At 50.8% G+C, this 20,811-nt stretch overlaps 9 protein-coding genes across 9 annotated transcripts; 4 read left to right on the top strand and 5 right to left on the bottom strand.

Annotated features, from left to right (window-relative positions):
- Positions 1-74: 74 nt before the first annotated feature.
- On the top strand, positions 75-1,307 carry HOO65_060672 (uncharacterized protein; the record flags this gene model as incomplete). Its single annotated transcript, XM_071001195.1, has 1 exon — positions 75-1,307. One exon carries the CDS (start codon positions 75-77, stop codon positions 1,305-1,307), a length of 1,233 nt encoding a protein of 410 aa, XP_070858022.1.
- Positions 1,308-1,713: 406 nt separating this feature from the next.
- HOO65_060671 (putative regulatory protein cys-3 protein) lies at positions 1,714-2,331 on the bottom strand (the record flags this gene model as incomplete). Its single annotated transcript, XM_071001194.1, has 1 exon — positions 1,714-2,331. One exon carries the CDS (start codon positions 2,329-2,331, stop codon positions 1,714-1,716), a length of 618 nt encoding a protein of 205 aa, XP_070858021.1.
- Positions 2,332-4,522: 2,191 nt separating this feature from the next.
- On the bottom strand, positions 4,523-7,135 carry HOO65_060670 (RNA polymerase II subunit A C-terminal domain phosphatase; the record flags this gene model as incomplete). Its single annotated transcript, XM_071001193.1, has 1 exon — positions 4,523-7,135. One exon carries the CDS (start codon positions 7,133-7,135, stop codon positions 4,523-4,525), a length of 2,613 nt encoding a protein of 870 aa, XP_070858020.1.
- A 954-nt stretch (positions 7,136-8,089) lies between these two features.
- Positions 8,090-8,974, bottom strand: HOO65_060669 (Vacuolar iron transporter 1.1; the record flags this gene model as incomplete). Its single annotated transcript, XM_071001192.1, has 1 exon — positions 8,090-8,974. One exon carries the CDS (start codon positions 8,972-8,974, stop codon positions 8,090-8,092), a length of 885 nt encoding a protein of 294 aa, XP_070858019.1.
- A 2,311-nt stretch (positions 8,975-11,285) lies between these two features.
- On the bottom strand, positions 11,286-12,561 carry HOO65_060668 (Metal homeostatis protein BSD2; the record flags this gene model as incomplete). Its single annotated transcript, XM_071003924.1, has 2 exons — positions 11,286-11,909; positions 12,001-12,561. The coding sequence occupies 2 exons, from the start codon at positions 12,559-12,561 to the stop codon at positions 11,286-11,288; spliced, it is 1,185 nt and encodes a 394-aa protein (XP_070858018.1).
- Positions 12,562-13,130: 569 nt separating this feature from the next.
- Positions 13,131-13,568, top strand: HOO65_060667 (Cytochrome B pre-mRNA-processing protein 6; the record flags this gene model as incomplete). Its single annotated transcript, XM_071004094.1, has 2 exons — positions 13,131-13,148; positions 13,230-13,568. The coding sequence occupies 2 exons, from the start codon at positions 13,131-13,133 to the stop codon at positions 13,566-13,568; spliced, it is 357 nt and encodes a 118-aa protein (XP_070858017.1).
- A 233-nt stretch (positions 13,569-13,801) lies between these two features.
- Positions 13,802-15,112, bottom strand: HOO65_060666 (putative mitochondrial carrier C19G12.05; the record flags this gene model as incomplete). The annotated part of the gene is made up of 5 exons (XM_071003912.1): positions 13,802-14,303; positions 14,444-14,591; positions 14,669-14,800; positions 14,902-14,922; positions 15,004-15,112. 5 exons carry the CDS (start codon positions 15,110-15,112, stop codon positions 13,802-13,804), a joined length of 912 nt encoding a protein of 303 aa, XP_070858016.1.
- Positions 15,113-16,671: 1,559 nt separating this feature from the next.
- Positions 16,672-18,665, top strand: HOO65_060665 (uncharacterized protein; the record flags this gene model as incomplete). Its single annotated transcript, XM_071003779.1, has 2 exons — positions 16,672-16,891; positions 16,972-18,665. The coding sequence occupies 2 exons, from the start codon at positions 16,672-16,674 to the stop codon at positions 18,663-18,665; spliced, it is 1,914 nt and encodes a 637-aa protein (XP_070858015.1).
- A 687-nt stretch (positions 18,666-19,352) lies between these two features.
- On the top strand, positions 19,353-20,123 carry HOO65_060664 (NADH-quinone oxidoreductase; the record flags this gene model as incomplete). The annotated part of the gene is made up of 2 exons (XM_071004041.1): positions 19,353-19,645; positions 19,727-20,123. The coding sequence occupies 2 exons, from the start codon at positions 19,353-19,355 to the stop codon at positions 20,121-20,123; spliced, it is 690 nt and encodes a 229-aa protein (XP_070858014.1).
- Positions 20,124-20,811: the final 688 nt, after the last annotated feature.

Here is a 20,811-nt window from a genome sequence, read left to right as displayed (position 1 = left end):
CCTCTTGAAGAAGGCCAACTTGTCGTCGTGTTCTACTGGGCCCCAGATCTACGCACTGCTCCTCTCCATCTACTATGTCTCGGGCTCTCAGACTTCCGTTCCGGGCTGCTTTGGGAGGCCGTATCTTCGCACAGACCCCTTATTCAACCCTCTCTCGGTCTTTCTCTTCCTCAGCAGCCCGCCGTGATGATATCATCGACAAGCTATCACAGCACCAGACGGAGAGTTTATTTTCCAAGTCCAGCAGCAACTCCACCGCTACTCCTACCACTGCTCCTGCTGACACCCCTTCAAATGTCCTCGCCGAAGTCCCCGCCGAAGCTCCTGCCGACTCCCCCATCGAATCTCCCGCCGAAACTTTCTCTGCGCTAGATAGCATCCTCCCTGAACGCGCCGTTTCAACCATCACACCGACAGAGAAACGCGTGTTCGGTGAAATATTTGATTCGCTTGCTACGGCCAAACAAACCAAGGTGTCCTCGCTCTTTAAAAAGTCCCCCCAGCGTCGCCACCGCAATCCGTGGAGCCGCGAGGAAATCCTGCAGATGTACCCACCGTCGCTACGCCGCGCCGTTGAGGGCAGCTTCCTCGAGGAGAATCGCGCACGTGATGACGATGTACCGGAAGCCGAGCTTACAGATGCCGAGAAGGAGCGGTTAGCTGCCCTTGACACCCAGCGCGTGGCTGAGGTGCAGCGCGTCAAGGCGCTCTTTGAAGCCTGTAGGTCTGACAAGCAAGTCTGGACAGTCCTGGAAAAGGAGGTGTTTTCGCTCGTCCAGAAGCTTGGCATTGCCCCAGACCTATCGGACAAAACCCCGCCAACACCCGATACTGCGGCCCTTGAGGTCCATGGGCCCATTTTCCCCCAACACATCCTCACTGCTGCCCAGCGGCTTGCCTACGATTTTGCACGCCCATCGCCGCTAGCTCTCGCCATCCTACCGCGACTAAAGCAGCTAGGCTTGGCGGCCTACGTGCTTGGCGCATCAACACCACTGTATGACGAACTCCTGCGCGTGTCGTGGGCGCTAAATGGGAGCATCCCGGATATTATAGACCTCCTATCACGCATGCGCGACGATGGACTGGCCTACAGCGCTGGTACACTACGGGCGGTCGACGAAGTGGCTTCACAAATAGCGGACGTCAAGGATGCCGCCAACAATTTCGCCGAGCCGGTTCTAGGCATGCCCGCATTCGATGTCCAGGCAAGAAAGGCACTCATGAAAACGTATGGCTTGATTGAGAGCGCTGTCAAGGCAGCACAGGAAGAAGCAGACCAGGAGGCGGGCCAGCGGCGATACTAGACGTAGATATGTGACGTACGAGACAAAACAGGGTTAGCGGATGAGTGTACGATAGCCGGTAGCATGCATGCAAACGTTGTACGAATATGGGTGAAAAGAGGCAAATATACATCTTGTGTCAAGGTTAGAGCCCAATCTACAACATCCAGACAATACCAGAACCACAGTGTATTAATCGCCAAGCTCCTAGAGTATAGCATCCAAAGCGGAGAAGAAAATCAAAAAAGTGCCGATAGCCCGACACAACAGAGGATGTTCCGTATGAATACCCATCGCGATATGAAGGGCAGAACTACGTCAGCGGGCCTCCACATTGTGTCCAAACATCGCCTTCGCCCTTTCCTCCACTTGTTTCCCTTATACTCCCCCCTTCCCTCGTCCTTCCCCTCTCTCCTCCCCGTCTTCGCTATCCTCCCCCCTCTGGACGCGTTTTCTTACTTTTTTCTAACACCAAATTCTTCAGCCACTTGTTCTCACGCTCCAGCTCCTGTGCCTTTCCTTGCAACTGGGTGAGCTTTTCCGCCGATTCCATGGTGTGTTGCACCAGTTGCTTTTCCTGCATTTTCTTTTTGACGCGAAACCGCGCACTGGCTGAGTTGTTGCGCAGCCGCTTTTCCTCCGCTGTGAGCCGTTCGCCGCCGATAGAGGACGACGATGGCCCGCCAGTGTTTGTGCTACTAGAAGGCGTAGAAGCTACCCCCAAGCCCGTGGTGGTAGAGTCTCCAGGCGAGAAGCTACTAAGCGGGGGCGTCGCATGTGTGTGCGCAGCAGTGTAGTCATGTATTGGCGATGGGGCGTGCGTGTGCGAATGTGAATGCGGATGTGAATTGGAGTGTGTGTGTGGGTTCTGGTGCGCATTTGCAAGTGTCTGTACCAGAGCTGGAATTCCAGGGCCTTCAGTGCCACCACCACTACTAGCCACGGCTCCAGGGTCTGGTTGGGCGAGTGATGAGAAAAGATCGGAGGCAGCGAGGGCCGGGTCGTACGGAGTGGGCTGGGTAGTCGAGGCGTAGGGATCCCACATGACGATATGGATCAGACACGTAGAGACAGCAGATATATGTCTATCTATAGACAGCGGGCAAGAGACGAAGCCAGATACAGCGTAGTTGATGGGATACCGAATCAGCTACTAGCAGTCTGGCAGACTATGCGAGTCTTGAGGGCTGTCAGAGCACAGGTTCAAAATCCCGCATGGAGCGTAGCGAATGTCAGACGCCGGGCTAGGGCAAGGCGAGAAACAAGCCAGGAACGAGAGAGCAGAGCGAGAACAGTGTTGAGGCCAAGCTCTCTGCAATACTCAGTGGGGTTATTATATCTCTACAACTCGGACACGACTTTGGTCTTTTAGAGCGAGGGGGTGAAGGAGGAACAAGCGTTAAATTAGTTTATTTTATATACTCTCTATGATCCCTTTTTGGGTTCTGTCTACTTGGTTTGTTGTCATCGGGCCCGGCAAGGAAGAGCCGAGCTGTAAGAACGGACGGTCAGAATGTGTGTAAGACAACAAGTAGATAGAGGGGAAAAGGAAGCAGCAAATGGCAAGGCCAATAGGGAGAGAAGGGAAAAGAGTAGAAAAATAGAAAATAAAAACAAATAAAGCACAATTATAAAAGAAAGAAGAAAAAAGGAAAACTCCTTGCGCGTCCAATGCAAGGCCAACACCAGAGCCGGTACTAGAAGTAGCATGGCATACACTAAAATCAAGCCCCCGTGCTGCATGTAGCATACTGTCCAGTAATCCCCCTCTCCATCACTCCCAAGCACACCATCCGTGGGGACGATTACGATTTACTTCGGCACAGGTCGCATGCCGTTTCGAGCGCACTTTTTGTCCATATGCCACCCCGTCCTAGCATGCTTAATAATCGCAAGCTCCACCACATAAACATGCACAAAAAATGATGTGATTTGGAGCAGTAAAGACGGTGGCTTTGTTCAAGGAAGCCAAGCCTAAAGCCTCAGGGGCAATCAATAGGCGGGGGGACGTGGCAGCAGCCAGCCGCCAGAGTAGCAGACATCACCCGTCGGCCAGTGTCTTCCCATGGCCAGTTGATTCCCCCATGTCTTCACGCCCAATCTCGCAATTCTAGCGCATTTGGTGTCTCTTGCGTGCTGTATCTCACCATTTTGGGCTGCGCTTGTCTAATGCTAGCTGCCTTAGTCAAGGGCGGAAGCAAAACAACAAATAAGAAAACACACTGGTAGGACAAGGCCAGCTACACTCCTCCTCCTCCGCGTCCTCCGCCTCCTCCACCTCTTCGCCCTTCTTGTTTCCCGCAATACGGCCATAGACAAAGCAGCAGCCATAAATGGAACAATTCAGCGGTCCTTTAGGGGAAGAGGATGAGGAGGGCAAGGAGCAAGCATGCAAGCAGTAAAGTCGAAGTAAGCAAAAGAGGACTAAGAGCCCACCGCCTACAAGGACTTCGAACTTCCCTAATCATACCATCCATCCGCTCCCCCCCTCAATGACGCCATTCGATCCTACCAGCCTTAGCTTTAGCCCATCCTGCATAGTCGCCCAGCGAGCCCACTAGGGCCTAGCTTCTGCTCTCTTGCCTGTCTTCCTGCTCTTCCTGTCCCGCGTCCCACCCGCCGATCTCCCCGGGCTCGTTCGTTGCTGTGTCACAAACGCAGAGAATCCCCCGGCAGAAGAGCAAGCAGCAGCTACAGCCGAAAAGTGGCAAAACTCATCTGCCAGGCCTCTGGGCTGTTGCACAAGCGCCAGCAGCACTTGCAAATAAGCTTCTGGTCCAAGCGTCTTATTGCTTTCCCCTTTGACTAATGTGCGAGACGAGTCATTCAGACATTTGTCCAGTCTCTTCTAGCCTCCCAATCTCAGCATTACTACTCGTCTGATGTCGCAGAGAGCAAAGTCCCTGTAGCACGGTTGGTTTCCTTGGCCTCTACCACTCGATCTTTTTCCTTTTTTCTCTCATTCCGTTCAAAGTAAATGCAGTCTTGGGCTCGTCTACCAATGCTTCGCCGCAGACCAGGTACAAGAAGAATACCATACCGCCTCCTCCCCTCCCCTACTCTGTTGCTATCGCCCTCTCTCTTCCGTACTCATGCTCATGCTCGAATTGATGTTCATTCGTATTGCTTCTGTTCTCCCGATGCTTGCCGTCATACCATCATATCAACTACCCAAGTATAATTCCCAAAGCCCCCGCTTCTACATTTCCCTGCCCTCCCAATCCTCTCCTCCCCCTTCATCTACCCATTTCATCCGCCAGCCCTGCCTCTAGTTCCGCTGCCAATGCCGCATCCAGGTCATCTTCCAGATCCTGCGTTGTGATACTTGCTGCCGGATCAACTGAGCCCGATCGCCCACTTGCCGGGCTATCCCCTTCGTTCGCCACACCTAAATGCCGTCCATCAGACGATGTCACATTTCGTAACGTACTACTCTTGCGAGGAGCGCCAAGACGTAGGCGCTTGAACATTGGGTGTTCAACCGCCGGTGTTGAGGGCAGCTGCGATGCGTCGGAAGGGGCCGCATCGTCAGGCCAGGCACCATGGGATGAAGACCCGTTCTCGGCATCTTCTTCGGCCACTTTGCGCTTGAGCGAAAGCGGAGACAGAGGCGGAGCTATAGATTCGGACGTTCTGTTGCCGTTGCCAGTATTTTTGCTCTCGTTCATTCGCGTGTCATCGTTTTCATAGTCTTCGCCATCTTCTTGAGCGTCGCCTTCCCTATTTTCGTCATCTTCATCGTCATCCGAGTTAAGGAAGTCCTCCAACTCGTCATCCGCTGCGCCCCAGTCAAAGCCTTTGAGGTCGTCCAGGGCCTGTTTTTCTTCCTCCTCAACTGCAGACCCCGCCTCACCTCCCTCTGCCTCGTCCTCACTGCTGGCTCCCGAAACATCATTCTCCTCTTCAGCATCGCCTTCAGGTGCTGAAGGGTCAACCATAGCGATATCTCCCTCGGTGCTGGCTGCTGCAGGGGCATCAACATCATTCTGCGATGTTCTATCAGCCGGGTTCACGTCTATTAAGTAGGGGTATTCATCGACGTGTTCCCAGCGACTGAAGCACGCGGTGAGCCAGTCCGGGCTAACAATCTGTATACGAGGTATGCGACAGGCCTGGCGCAGTTTCTGGGTCCGTGTGCGTGCAGGGTTGATAACTAGATGGGTAACTTTGTCTGAGATTTTGGTGTGCACCAAGGCACCAAAGCTTTGCAGCTGCATGCCAAGCTCAGTCTGATGCACGTTAACATTCATGTGAACCAAGCCCGAAAGGACAATGGACGTGCCTCGCAGCACTTGGCTCTTCTCAGTTTTGAGCAGCTGGCCGACGTCAGGAACAGAGTCCAAACTAGACTTATCGCCAAATGCGCTATTCCTACAAACTTGCTCATCGTAGGCTTTGTAGAATTTCTCGTGCACAGCCGTTAAATGGCGTTCTATGTAGACAAGTTCGGTGTCGTCGTCACGGAGCACGTGTTGGCGGGCTTCGGAGTGAGGAGTAGCCATGGCATCAACCGAGTCGGTGGGGGCCGCAGCTACGGCTGCGACTGCAGCTGCTGCTGCGGCCCCAAGATCGACCTTAGTTTCGGGCGTGGTAGTGTTAGTTGAATTGGCCGTGGTATCGAGGTCCATTTTTGGTTGTGTGGCGTCCGGCGTGGCATCATGCTTCGATTCTTCTTTTTCCAGGTCCTCTTGCATGTGCGCTAGTGGCCGGTCTTGGATTTGTTTTGTGAGCTCCTTTTCCTGTTCTGCAGCGGCCGTAGGGATGGTGGCCGTTGTAGGGGAGCTGCTTGCAGTAGGGGGGGAGGCTAAGGAAGACGAAGCGTCAGCTGTACTGGCCCCTGGTAGAATGTCCGTCCTTGCCGGCAGGAAGCTCGAGTTAATGTCGCCAATGCCCTTGAAAAAGTCAAACGGCACTACGCGAATTAGATTCTCGCGGTCGTTTGGCCACACATCAGATCGATCATCAATGATGACCACCATATCAGTACTATGCGGAAACAGTCGCTGTAGCTCCTTTTGTACGCTACCTGCTTCATCTCGACTGATGACACGATTGCTAAACAGTTTCTTGTCGGGATCGACGACGTTTGCCACCGAGATGGCATATGGTCTAGTTCCCATGGTGTACACGTGCATTTCGAACAGCTGTGACATGCGCTGCAGGAATCCGTCAAGCCCAGGTCTTTTTTTGATGTAGTACCAACAACCAGACAGGTTCTTGCTGCTTGTGGCATCGTCAAGCTGGAAGCAACCTATATCACGCAGACTTTCATGGTTTGGGTTGGACGCGTCGTTGTACCATTCGCCAACCGTAGGGTCGATGCAGGCGTGAATAATGGTCTGGTCCAAATCCACCACCAGCACCAGTTTGCGCTGCTGTAGTAATCGCTCCTGCATGCGCTTCTCCTCCTGTTGTGCAAGATCAGCGCTGACTTTGAGCGAATTCTGGTCGTGAATCATGGAGATTGTCGCGCGTTCGGTGTCGGCACGCTCTTGAGAAAAGTCCATTTCCGTCAGGTCCTTGCCGCAGATGGCACATAAGCCGCCAAACTGCACTTCATGGCCGCACTGCTCGTCAATTTCAAAGGCGGGCTGGTCGCGACTCAACACGGCGCCCTCGCGGATGCGCCAATGCTTGAGACGGCCATCAACGGGACTCTCCCATTCGGCATAAGCCGTGTGCTTTGTGATGACGGCATCGCGCACAATGTCACCAGACTCCTTTGTTGTTGTATATGTGTATTGGAACAGGACCTGACGCTTCTTGATCTCGTCGCCGGCCCGCTTGAGTAGCTTGCGGACTGTGATGGGATACCGAAGTCGATGACCCAGAGGAACTGTTTTAGTCATGTTGCAAGTGGAAGAGATAATGTGAAGTCGCTGCTGGTGTCGGCGCGGCCTGACCGTTAAGTCGGGGTGATTTCGAAAGTAGTTTCAGTTAGAATTATGCGACGCGCGATTCTCAAGGCCAGTGACGAGGGGACAAGAAGGGCGGCCTAGAAGTTGTGCGAGTTAGTTACAGCAGCCGCAAACCTGGTGGCTGTTTCTCCAAGACGAGAGCGCCTCCCACTTTCTAGTGAACAATCGACCACATCAGCCTAATAACGACGCGCATTGCGCAAGGCAAGATCTAGCCATTCATCCAAACTCACAAAACGTAGGAACATGCGCAATTCACGGCGCAGTAAGCAAGAAAAGAAAAGCTTAACTAAGATGAGCTATGGCTGGCGTTGTATCTTGGTAAGAAGCAAGCCTCATAGAAAAAATCGTGGGGGGGGAGCTTTGGTGTTTGGTGGATAGAGACTTTTGGTCTATGTTGGAAGCTTTGGGGGAGGGAATCCGCTGCGAAAGAAAGTGTAAAGAAGATGAAATAAAAAAGCTAAAAAGTAAAAAATAAAAAATAAAAAGCGACTCTACTCTAACGGAAGTTTAGTGATGGAAACAAGGACTAGCAAGTCATTATTAGCGCACTAGCTATTGTGTTTGCTAGTTCGATAGCTACATCAAGCAAGGCCATATGACATTGTTTCGTACCACGTGATTTAGTTGTATACTAGGGTCAGCACAGTACTAGGGTTGAGACAGCGAAAATCAGGACGTCATTGAAGAAACTAACGAAAGACAAAACTGCTAAAAAGGTATCTGAAGCTTGGTCGCGATCAACATGAAAAAAAACAGGACGAAATTGAAAAAAAAAGACCAAAACAAAAGAAAACGCCATACGCCATCATCATCTCGGCACTGCAGCGGCCTCGTGAGTTCTCAGTCTTGTCCCCCTTCCCTGTCACCCGGCTCCTGTCTAGCCTACCACATGCTCATATTCGGGGTGCCTGTCTTTCCATCGCCGCCATAGTCTAAAAACCTAACAATTACATAGCTGGCCCCAGCAGCTGCCATGCCGATTGCTAGCGTTTGCACTGCGCCATAAGCACCGGCACGGGCCGAGCCTAGGGTCATAACGTTTTTCACGTAGCCAAACACTAGCAGCACTACCATCGTGATTCCGACAGACACCCATAGCGCATGATGTGCTACAGCCATAAAAAAGTACGGCAACATAGGGATTAGTCCGCCGATAAAGTAGCTTAGGCCCATTGTCAGCCCCGAGATCCATGCTCGGCTGGTGTTTGGTCGCTCCATCTTCAGCTCGTAGTCCATCATAAAGCGCACCCAAGCATGATGGTCCTTGCATAGGGCCTCTACTACTGATGTTGCTGCCTCCCGGCTAACACCATAGCTGCCTAGAATGTCGAAAATCTCCTCACGCTCCTCCCCCGGTTTGTGCTGCACCTCCCAGTACTCGCGTCGCTCCTCGGACACGTAGTGGTCGTGCTCCGTGCTGGCAGCCAGATATGCACCAAGGCCCATGGAAATCATGCCACTAAAGAGCTCAGCAAGGCCACCCATTATGACCAGCTTAGTGCTTCCTAGGGATGAAAGGCCAGCTGTCAGAGAAAAGGGCACGGTAAGTCCATCACTAAAGCCGATGATGATATCTCGCAGCACGTCGTTGTTGCCTGAGGAAGAGGAGGATGAGCCGCTTGAATTAAGCGTGCTGGTTTCTGATGACGAAAGCAGCGAGGAAGATGTCCGCGCCAGCACCGGGGGGGCAACATAGGCACCACTCTCGACATCGCCGTGGGTGGGGACGGCGGGAGAGCCTAAAAGGGGTGTATGTTCAGAGGGCATCGTGAACACCAAGATGGGGGAAAGTATGAGTGAGTATGTAGGTGAGAAAACAATAATGGTTGAGAGTAGAATAAATGAAAGAAATCTAGTTAAAATTGGTTGGTTTGTAAGTCTAGAAGTTTGTGTAACGAAGACAAGAATATTTTATGAGAAGCGCCTAGCAAGTAGCACAGAAGCACCAACAAAAGAGGACAACAACTTCTAAGCAAGCTCACTCTTGCGACATCAAGTCTTTTATATACGCTCTGGCCAGAAATCTGCTGTACCACACCTGTCCCGGCCCCGTCCCTGAAACCATGTCCAGTCTCTCTGTGCTCCAGCCTAAGCTCCATTAAAGCGTAACCTTTACTCCCTGCGCAACAACTTGTAGTTGCAATAAAAACGGGTCTGTGTCTCTCATAGCCAATAGTATCCATTCCATTACCAACAGTCGGCAAAGCCGCAGGGGCCGTGTTAGTCGCCGGCCAGTAAGGTTTTTGGTGGTTTTGTTTACTGTTTTCCTGTGTTGCATGAATTTGAAGCGGCAGACTTTTTTTCTGGATTTTTCTCCGGGGTTCTATTCAAACAATAGATTAATAAATGTAAATATCAGCTACTTGTATTAATTGTTACTCTTTTCCCCTTTCCCGTCAGCTAAAGCATGACTTAACATCATTCTCTCTGCGCTGGTTGGCTAAAAACTTGGCTCGCATGGGGGCCAGAGACTTTCTATACCCCCAAGCTTTTCCCTTTTCTTTTGGCCCTCAAGTCCTATTTAACCAATCTGTGTCTTGGCATCAGCCAGCTTAACATAGCGTACTCCGAAGAGTCGTTTGCTGGTGATGCTTCCATCGGCGTTCTTAGTAATGGTCCATACGCTCTGCGAGCCGCTACCGTCGCTGTCGTCAATTGGGATGAATAGCCTAATGGGGAAGTGTTAGCCATGTGCATAGACACAAAACTGCGCGTCAAAGCCTGTCCCATCTTCTAGTCTGCACTCACCGACCTGGCGCGCGAAGTTGTTCAACCAGCTCTTCATGTAACTTCTCCGCACATGCGCCGACATGAATCGCGTCCCATTTGTTTTCTTCGCCTACGCCCACATCCCTGCTGTCTTCCTCTTTCCATCCCCTACGTCCATCTCCTTTCACAAACACCACCCTTCCATTTTTCACCATTTCCTGTCCCTCTGTGCTCTTGCACATATTTGTCTCCCCCAATGCCCGCAATGCCTCAACATGCTCTACGCCAACTACACGTCCTTTGTCCCCTGCTAATAGCGCTAGCGCATGCGTGAGATATCCGGAACCTGAGCCGATGTCTAGCACACGCGGGGCCGGGCGTATATCCGTAGCGCTGGCGTATGGGAGTAAGTGCATAAGTGCCATAGCATGCATGTGTGGCGCAGAGATTGTAGCTCCATGCGAGAGTGTCTGTGGCGAATCGCTGTAGGGTTCTCTAGGCGCGTAGTGGGCACGATCGACCTAATGATGGTACGAGGTAGCGTGTTAGTGGAAACTTGATCCAGAGGACAAACAGTTCCAGCTTTTTGAGACTACATAGGTGTTTGTACCTGTAGCAACACGTTAACGATTCGATGATCGGTGATTAACTCGTTGCGCTGCATGTTTTCAACGAGTTCTTTATTTGAGCTTCCCGAGCTGCGCCATGCCATGGTAGTGTATTTGCGAGTGTCCTGACTAGAAGGGATGAGATAAGAGACACCTGACGACGACGCTAAGTACCAATAAAAGTAACTACACTGGCGAGAATTGTATTGAAGAAGTGACTTCACAAACAAATAACCCATTGAATTGAATCTTCGTTGTTGTTTTAGGAAAGCTTAGATGCTCATTGTGTGAGGGGTTCCTCTGAAGCTAGAGAGCTTCGTCAGATTCTCCACTTTACGACAAGCCAACAAGAGCAACATTGGTGACGGGCAATTGGGTTAGGGTTAGTTAACAAGATGCACAGTACGTACCATGCCATTCATTCAAGATATAGTGCAAACAAGAATCATAGAGATAGTATTGGAAAGATGGGGTGAAAGAAATAACAAGAAACGGCAATAAAACGGGAGTTATTGTATGCTAGGAATGAATGGAGAAAAGAGAAGCATAGAAATAATACAGAGAAAAAGAAAAGAGACGGGTGAATGGCCAGGGTCCAAGATATAAAAAAAGAGAGCTGTAATACTATGCCTATGCATGAATGCTCGTCTGCAGCAGAAGAAAAGGAACAAAGGGAAACGGAGCCGGAAAGACAACATACAAGAAAAGAAAGAACGCGGAAAACATGCTCAAGGAAAAAAAAAAAGAAAGGGGGGGACGCCCTAGACCACACGATCTGGCGTCTCGCCTGTTGCCACTACCGGAACCGACAGCCCTCTTTCTGGGCTTTGCAGCACAAGGCTCTCATGTCTCCGTGCCTGCAGAAACTCCACTACGCTGCGCACCAGCATGAACCAGCCACCCACCATAAGAATGTAAGCGAACCACTCGGTGCCCGTCAGGTCGCTCCAGCCACTGCTGCTACTACTGATGTCGCTGGGGTTGAAGTTATGTGCATTCGGGTCGGGTGGTGTGGGGAATTCGGAATTGCCACTGTTTCCGTCCTCGGGGGTGGGTGGAATTGCGGCAGCTTTCATGGAGAAGCCGTACTGTATAAGGGTCACGCCGAGGCCCGCGCGGGAGCCGTTTTTGGCGGCATGAGTAGAGTGAAGCAGGTAGGTGAGAAGGAAGCCGACAATCTGGAACGACCATGAGACCATCGCGTTCCAGAGGAAGCCAAAGATATTGCCTACGGGCATGCCATCGATATAGACTTCGTTATCACCGTTATAGCCGGGAGCGATAATAGTGGTTTCCCAGTAGGGTGGGGCTTGATCAGCAGCGGCTTGTTCGTAGGTCTGTAAAGTAGGGTTTGTTAGAAAGGAGAGTGAGGGAGGAAGTGCATTCTACATAGCATATAGTTGTGGCTCTCCTTTACCCATAGAAAGAACTAATGTGACTTTGCCATGGGTGAAAGGGTGAAGCAAGGTGACCTACCGGCGGCATTTCTTCCTTTTCCTCGCCCATGTCGGGTTTTGCTGCTAAATTAGAAAATACGCCATCTGATGCCATCCCACCACCATACACCCGCCTGCCAGCCCGAGCCAACGTCGCCACTGATGGTTGTGCCCTAGCTGCTGAAGCTGAAAGGGTCTCAGGTATAGAAGTCTGTGGCCCGCTATTTACAGGCCCGTCATCTCCATCGTCGTCTAGAGCTGAAATAGACGTTGTCGTCGGGGCACGGCGGACTAGGCGCTGGCGATCATCGGCTTCGTCGGCACTGTCAGAATCACTGTCACTGTCGCCTCCAAATGCATCGGCAAGATCCGGATCAACAGCATGGCTACGTTCGGGGGATGATGGCCTTGAGTGGAACGAAGGCGGAGGTGAGGGACATGTGGTAGAGCGGCGCGAGGGAAGGCGCGTAGGTGTAGAGTGCGTGATTTCGTCGTCGCGGGCGAGAACCTGGAGACAGATGCTGATGGTTAGCAGAGGAAAAGAGAAGAGTGAGACGGGAGACAGCAAGCTACTCACTGGCTGGTATTGTTGGGGCGCCATAACATAAAAAGGGCGGCAAACAAACTGCGTGCGCCGTCAGTTTAATCAAGGATGAAGTCGCAGGCAGAAACTCAAGCAAAGTAGAAGCCGAAAGCAATAAGGTTAAAAGAGCGAATAGACAGACACACGCTAAAGAATCAAAAGTAACAGAGAAAAGGAGGAACAAAAAGAAATTAATTTTTGCAGGTTCAAAAAGGTACAATAGTCAATGTACCCCAGCGGCAACTTTCAAAACATCTCGAGTGTCAAGTTCGAGAATGACAAAGCAAGAAGTGAATGAAGCAACTAGTCAAGTCAGAGAAGGCAAAGAGGCATGCAAAGCCACCAGGAATTACAGGGGCAAACACTTGGGGGGGGGGGGACGGATGGAGAGGGAGTATTAAGCAGGGGATCCTAGAGCTGAAGGGGAAGATTTGACAAGATAAAGGCAGCCTATTTTGTCACGTGATTTTATAGCTTGCGCTGATTAGTCATTCATATGTCGCTTTTTTTTTCTGCACTGATGACATCAACGACAGCAATTAACCCTCTACTCAAACTAAAGACAACACTTCTCAGTTGAAGTCGCTATGGCAGCACCAACAAGCGTGAGTGCAGCCTGTATGGTTTTCTAAATGCAAGACTGCCCTCCTAAAACTACTCATCTTACTAACATTGACTTCCCCCAGCGTGCTGTGCGTCACTACAATCGTGCCCTAGGTCTTTGGCCTAAAGACGTGCTTCGGCCTGAGTGCCAATTCCAAGATGTCATGCTGCGTGGCATTCAAAAGCGGCTTCAGTCTAGCAGCCAAGTCGACGAGGCTGCCGAAATGAAGCAGGTTAATGCCCTATACTCTCTTCTAGAGGACCGCTATCGCACCCGCTACCCTCTGGTCGGCCGCATCCTGGAGCCCCGGAGCCAGCCGACGTACTATGCAGATCTACTAAGGGAGGTTGAAGAAGTGCCAACACGCAGCTGGTTTACGCGTTTTCTGACGCGATGGTCAGGTGCTTTCCGACTGCAGTAGGAGAAACGGACACAAAAAGATGAGAAAATGATGAGACAAGAAAAGAAAGCTTAACAAAGGGGATATTTCTTAGCTAGTTGGCAGTTTGCATGATTTGTAACATAATTTGTACAGTACAGACACACACATAGAGACACAAAAAATTGCGGCCAAACGCACACACTCTCCCTTCTATTGTCTTTATTCGTAGTGCCCACCCTCCCTTTCTTCTCGCCTTTTTTTTATACATATCTCTACAGATACTTCATCTCAGGATCGATTTTGTTCATCAGATCCATTGCCTTCTCGTACATTGTAAAAACAATACCTCCGCTCATCACTAGCCGTGCCAATCGCGGCATGGCACCGCTCCAAAACGTTAATAGACCCTCATGCTTGAAGATTAATGTGGCACAACGTATTGAGTTGCCGTACATGGCCTTAGCCTCAATGCTCTGCATCCTTGTTTTGATGGTGTCCAGGGGCTGCGTCGCGAACACCGTAATCAAGCCTGCCAGACCGCCCATGGCAAACGTGCCGACAGCGCCGAGTTTCTCGCCGGGTGCCGTGTACGACTCGGCCAGCTGCTTGAGAGAGGTGTAGGCTGTGAAGCGGACAGCACTGTTAGCGGCCTGGCGAGCGGTTGTAGGCACAAAGCCGGCAAAGAAACCGCGGATACCGCGCTCACGGGCAATGATCGGCACGGCGCTGAGAAAACCACTCATACGCGGCTGTGCACGTTTGCGGTCATCAATACTAAAAGGCAGGAGTTTATATGTTAGCGAGAGGGCTAGTGTTACGGTTATCAACCGATACACAAAGGATGAGGTGTAACAGCTGGATCACAAGATGGGCGGAAAGAAAAGGTTAGAGCACTCGATCGCGGGGTCACTTACAGCGTTGTCTTGATGCTTTCCGTTGGTGTCACTGCCAACAGCGACTCGGTAACGCCAGCTCCGAAGCCTGCAATCACAGTGCGTGGTCCACTCAGCTTGCCATTCTCATCTGCCAATAAGCTCTTGAACTGGTCAAAGGCGACGAATCCTAGTGGGCAATATATCATTAGCACAAACTAAAAGCCCCGACGATTAACCAATACGGCGGAAGCATAGGAGACGTACGAATTCCTGCCTTAGCGCTATTGCCAATGATCAATGTCGTGCAGCCAGCATACCACTGGGCACCAAACGGAGGCCACGGCAGCTTTTGTCCATCTGCTAGACGTCTATTGAGCTGGGTTCGAGTCTTGGCGACTACATATTTGCGGCGGAATAAGGGTCAGTGACCGGCGAGCGTAAGGGTAAAAAAAGCAGAGAGCAGAGCAGCAAGGCAGAAAAGTAGCAGGGTCACGTACATTCGGCGGGGTACGTAATAGCTAGAGCGGCGTCAAGAGATGCGGTTAGCATTAGAATTAAATGCGCTGTGATACAGTGCAATATAAACATTTTCAACTCACAGATTTCAATAGCTCCGGCTGTAGCTCCAGCAAGAACAGAGCGAAGAGCACTGGGGCGTTTCTTTTGGTCGGCGACAGGAGCCGTAGGGGCAGCGCCACTAGTAGACATTGTGAGAGAGGAGAGCTACACGCAGAGCTGCTAGGCTAGAGGTGGCCGAGAAAAAGAGACTAGATATACTAGGAACACGAACTCCTAGTTATAGTCACCCAATTGCAGTCAAGTCATCACTATTGCTGCTTTGACGTCGTCAAGGCCAGTATCGTTCATATTTAAAGTGGGACACAATACGTCCCGTTGCTGAGGGACCCACAAAAGCCGAAAACGGAGGAGAGTATGATATGGTAAGGGTTAGATAAGGATATGATAAAAAGTGGAGAATGCACGAGACAGCGAATATCTAGGTACTTGAACGTTGCTTTGCGAGAACGTCATGTAGTGTCAGCGTAAAACAGGTAAGAAATCAAGAGACGAAAGTGAGAAGCACAGAAGACAAAATGAAGTGGTTTCCATTTTTTCCTATTCCTTAGCATTTGTTTGTTTTGTGCCTTGTTCTGAGGATGCAGGTACCCGGGTTGTCGTAGTAATACAGACGAGAATAGCTAAGGAATGAAGAAAAGAGAAAAACAACAAATAGAATAATAGAATAGTAAAATAGTAAAATAGTAAAATAGTAAAATAGTCAAATAGTCAAATAGTCAAATAAGATAAAAAACACTCTCCGCCCTAGTAGCCTAAAGTTGGTCTGTGTTGTTTTGACTTTTGCGTTGGCATCCCTCTTTATCGACAATTCTTCGTTGTCGTCCCGTCCCGTCTCTAATCTGTTCCGTTCGCTTGCCACACCAAAGCTCAACTCCTTAGTAGCTGCCACTCCCATCTTGTTTGCCCTGGTGGCTTCAAATTTCACATCTTATGCACCTCTAAAGCTATGTAGACGCAGATGGAAACAGGTGAGCAGGGTAGGGCGCCTAAACAAAGGGAAAATCCGTAATATTAAAGGCCTAAAGATGGAAGACAGAAGAAGCACTACCCAAGAAACAAAAAAGAACAAAAGGACGAGACAATGCCACGCCATCAACGTGCATATAAATGCACGTCTTTTTGTTTATTCTTGTTCTTTCTCTCCTCTTGTTCTTCTCCTTGTTCTTCTTGTTCTTCTTTCTTCTACTTCTTCTTCTCCACGTTGTAGGCACAATTGTCTCTCTTTCAGCCTCTCAGCCCTCTATTACACTTAGGCATCTAATCTAGCATTAAGCCCCCAGAGCTGCGCCACGTTGATCGCCAGTCACTTGAGCTTTAAGCTTGGTTTCCCTGTTGCTTGGGTAGGGCCCTCGCCGCTATAGCCTCTAGTAGGCGGCAGCTTTTTCTTCTTCAACAGCTGTATAGCTAAAATAGAGACAAGAAAAAAAAGGGAAACCAACCATATCAGAATACCACAGAATAAAGCCTTTGTCTCTCTTTGGTATCCCCTTCTCGTGCCATGCAGCTTCTCCTTCTCCTTTTATAGCTCCCTGGACTTGGACTTACATACGTACTCTTTAGCCCTTCCATCTCTTGCTTTCATTCTCATTCTCGTCCCATCTTCTTACTCCCATCTCATCCCCTCGGCCTCATCCCATATTCTCCATCTCCACCCCTCTTTCCCCTTTGCTTCACCCTTGTCCCTCGCAATGTCTCCCCCAGACCCATTCGATGAACGCCGTATGAAGATATTTCCTGGCGCTGAAGTCGTTAATGGAGCAGTCGTCACCCGCTCTATCCTCCCCTTCCACGAAACAGCCCAGAACCCGCCGATTTTACTAGAGACCGCCCTCAAGCAGGGGCCTGAACAACCAAACGAGTCGCTATATCCGCTAGTTTTGTACATCGCCCGTGTTGCTGGCTCTAACAGTGAGTTTTTGCTTGTCCGGCTCCTTCCTCCTGTCTCTCGTAACACCGCTACCCATCAACACTAACACATCTCCTTACAGACATCATCCTTTCCAACCTCAAGCCCGGTCACAACAGCGTCACCCGCACAGATGTGGAAAACTCACTGTACTTTGTACAGCAACTAGATCCGACAGAACCATTCCTTGCTGCCACCTCTCCCATAGATGTCGACTCACCAGCAAGCACACGGCCATCCAGCACCCAAGACCCCAAAGACTCACCTGCGAAATCCGACTTCCTACCACCACCCCCGCTACAGGAACACCCCATCTTTCGCCAAACTTCTCAGTCTGCCGGCCATGTCCCCAAGTCACCAGCACCATCCTGGAACTCCGTCATAGCTACGGCTCCGTCTCCTAACCAGCTTCCGCCACCACCCATCGTCACAGGTATCAGGCGGAAACCTGTCCCGCCTGATCTAGAGACGCGCCGGCTATCAGCACTCTCCGCCCTAGATAGCCCTCTTGCCACCAAGAAACCTGATCTTGAAACCGACGCCCGTCCGCCCGTGAGCCCGTATTTAAGGGAGATCATGGAAGCTGGTGCCCGTCGACGTGGCGCCGCCAGCAACACTCCATCTCAAATTTGTACTGGCGGGTCGTCCCGCAACAGTATGCCTAGCTCGCCGCCTCTACTACAGTCTGAAAGTCCGCCGCTTCGATCCTCTGCCCGCCTTCATATTTCCTCAGCGCGCCCCAAGTCCAGCGGCTGCCCCTCATCATCCAATGTCTACCTTTCTGCGCATGGGTATCCCACCCCACGAAATACCCCGTCGCCTTCTGTCTCACCACGTAACTCCATGCTGCCAGCTATCAACACTAATATCAACGGCACTGTGACGCTTCCACAGCCCATGGGAATGTCGCTACGCCTCGTGCGGTGGCATCACTCAACCTCACAGACGTGGCCGGTGGCACACCTGGTATCTGCGCCTTTGGCCCCTACAACCAAGGAAATTCGTCGTAAGAGCCTCGGTGCTTCTACCACAACCACTATCCCGCCACTGCGCATCATTCTAGATAACCCAGGCTATACACCCTTTGCCGACACCCCCAGTCAGGTGTTCCATCAGCGCGCCGACCGCACCAACCTGCCCATGCTTGTTCGCGACGTTGATATGAGCTACGAGAAGAGCTGGGCCAAACGCTTACTGCAGCACTCGCGTGGCAAAAAGAGTGAAAGCAGCTGTAACGGGCATAGTCACGGATACTCCCGTAACTCTAGCAGCGACGAAGACACTAGCGTTAATCTCACTGCTGGCCCAGGGCTTAAAAAGGATGGTTATACTTTTATGACGCCCTGGGATACCCGGTGCTTCTTTCGCACGGGCAAGGCCGGCACAAGTCTTGTATGCTACCATGCCGTGCCTATCCAGCAAAGTCGAGCGCGTTCCCGCTCACATTCACATTCGCGCAACTCTATGGCCTCTGGTTTTGGCAGTCCCGAAAAGGAAGAGAAGAAGCGATTTCGTGAGATCCCAGTTAGCGAACTCCGCTTCAATCTTCCTGGGATGAGTCTATTTGGCACGCCGCCAGGCGAGAACCGCAGTCATTTTCCCATCGCCAAGGAAACGCCAAACTGGCTAGGCAAGGAAAAGGCTGGTGGCGGGCGCCATGGCGACCATGCAAAAATGGGAAAGCTGATTATTTTTGAAGGCGGTAAGGACATGGTTGACTTGGTGGTAGCGGCCAACGTGGGAATCTGGTGGAGATCGTGGGAGATCACACACTGATGGATGCTACAAAGTCTATGGAGGGTAAAGTTTACGACGTACATGCGTACAAACTGCAGGTTGCAGAAGGCACGAGAGCAAACGTGGGATTAAAGTAGCAGGCACGCAATCGGAAGCGCGTGCCACAATTTAGGTCAACTCTACTTTATCGTGCAGTGTGTAATAATGATAATGCCGCACAACATCAACTTGACAAGCAAGCTATCATGAATAAAACAGTGGGGGTTAGGTAGGGTTATACACAGAGACAAAATTTTGTATTTTCACGTGATCACATTGTCCTCGCCTGCCCAACCAATCAGCGTCCCGCTATTCTTTCGGCTGGGTAATTAGTCGATGTAGCTTCCATCACGAAAACCTGGGGAATCAAACCCGAGCCTGGCCAAAGTCAGACGCCCACAGCCGTTTCAATTCCAAACGCGAATCAATTGACACCAATTTCTTACTGTGCTATCTGCTCTGCAGCCTCCTGTCTTTATTTCACGACATTTCCCGAGTGACTTGGCACATTTGCTTGACAAAAAGATAGGCCTGAGAGTTAATTTCCTCAGGGCCCCTCTCTGACTTCTCCGCTGCAACGTGCATTGTTCCGGTCATAAAAGAAGAGCCCGTATATAGAGGCCACCTCGTCAAACCGAAGGCCCAATTGCCTCCCCGACAACTGCGTACAACAGCTGCATAACCGACATGCTTGCTAGACAAACTGTCCTGGGTACTGCCCGTGGCCTATCGGCGCGCTCGGGTCTGCCTATCAGCACCTATGTCCCAGTCACTGCTGCAACCTCCGTCACGGCTGCCATGACTAGCTTACGGACCTATGCTACACCAGCAGGTACACCCATCTCGCGTTTCCGCATAAAGCCGAAGCGCACATGGGATCAGGACCCGACGTCGACGCTGGACAAGATGGGAAAGTTCTTTTTGTTGACGGAAATGGCACGCGGCATGTACATTCTGATGGAGCAGTTTTTCCGGCCGCCGTAAGTCCTCTCACTAGATTTTACATTTTATCTTCCGATACGTCAGTCAGGCTAACCCGGCTCTGTCCTTTCTGTTTATAGGTACACAATTTATTATCCATTCGAGAAGGGCCCTATCTCTCCCCGCTTCCGCGGTGAGCACGCACTGCGCCGCTACCCTACAGGCGAGGAACGCTGCATTGCCTGCAAACTATGCGAGGCAGCATGCCCGGCTCAGGCCATCACGATCGAGGCTGAGGAGCGGGCTGACGGTTCACGTCGCACCACACGCTACGATATCGACATGACCAAGTGTATCTACTGTGGTTTCTGCCAAGAGTCATGCCCGGTAGATGCAATTGTTGAGGGCCCTAATGCCGAGTATGCTACGGAGACACGTGAGGAGCTGCTGTATAACAAGGAAAAGCTATTGGCCAATGGCGACAAGTGGGAGCCGGAGCTGGCGGCGGCCATCCGCGCAGATGCCCCGTATCGCTGAGCGTAAGAAGCAGTGGTATGCTCGCAAAATTAACAGGACGGAGAGGGAGAAAGAAAGACGGAGAATACGATTGGCTGGTTGATTAGCGATATGTGTGCTTCTCTGTCCATCCATGCTTCGTCATTCACCCTGTCTGGTCAATATGCCCACAGCAAAGATCCAATTTTAATTTGGGTCAGTTACTACAGAGAAATAAACACTACAAACGGAGCCACTAGAAGATTGCACTGAGACGTAGGCCCTCGAAATTATCGTTGTATGTTGAAAATAAATATAGTATTTTACTCAGCTTAGGACGTTCTTAGAAGTGAGAGAGAGGGAGATGACATAAAGCTATCCTAGCTCTGAGAAGCAGAGCGGAAAAGCAAAAGGAGGCAAAATGCGGTGAGAATTGCGTTCTAGAGTTGCTTTCTTATCTTGTATGTTTTACTACATAGATGTGTGTTCGTCTAGGTACTTATCGTACATCTCTTAGATGTTAGATATAGTTGTTCTCGCTGCTGACAAAGCCGCAAAGTCACGTGATCTATCTCGCAAGGCCACCCAATGGGGATGCTCTCTTTAGCCCTTCGCTTCACTTCATCAAAACGGATAAAAAAGAAGGAAAAATTCCTTCCGCAAAATTCTCGAATTTATGTATGTTTTGCTCTTGTGACGCTTTGAATTGCTTCATTTGAACGTCCCTAAC

The sequence above is a fragment of the Ceratocystis lukuohia genome (genome assembly GCF_044167205.1).
Source record: "Ceratocystis lukuohia strain C4212 chromosome Unknown Supercontig6_pilon, whole genome shotgun sequence".
NCBI classification, from domain to species: Eukaryota; Fungi; Ascomycota; class Sordariomycetes; order Microascales; family Ceratocystidaceae; genus Ceratocystis; species Ceratocystis lukuohia.
The sequence above is the reverse complement of the archived record's forward strand: the minus strand, read 5'-3'. Positions and strand labels throughout refer to the sequence as shown.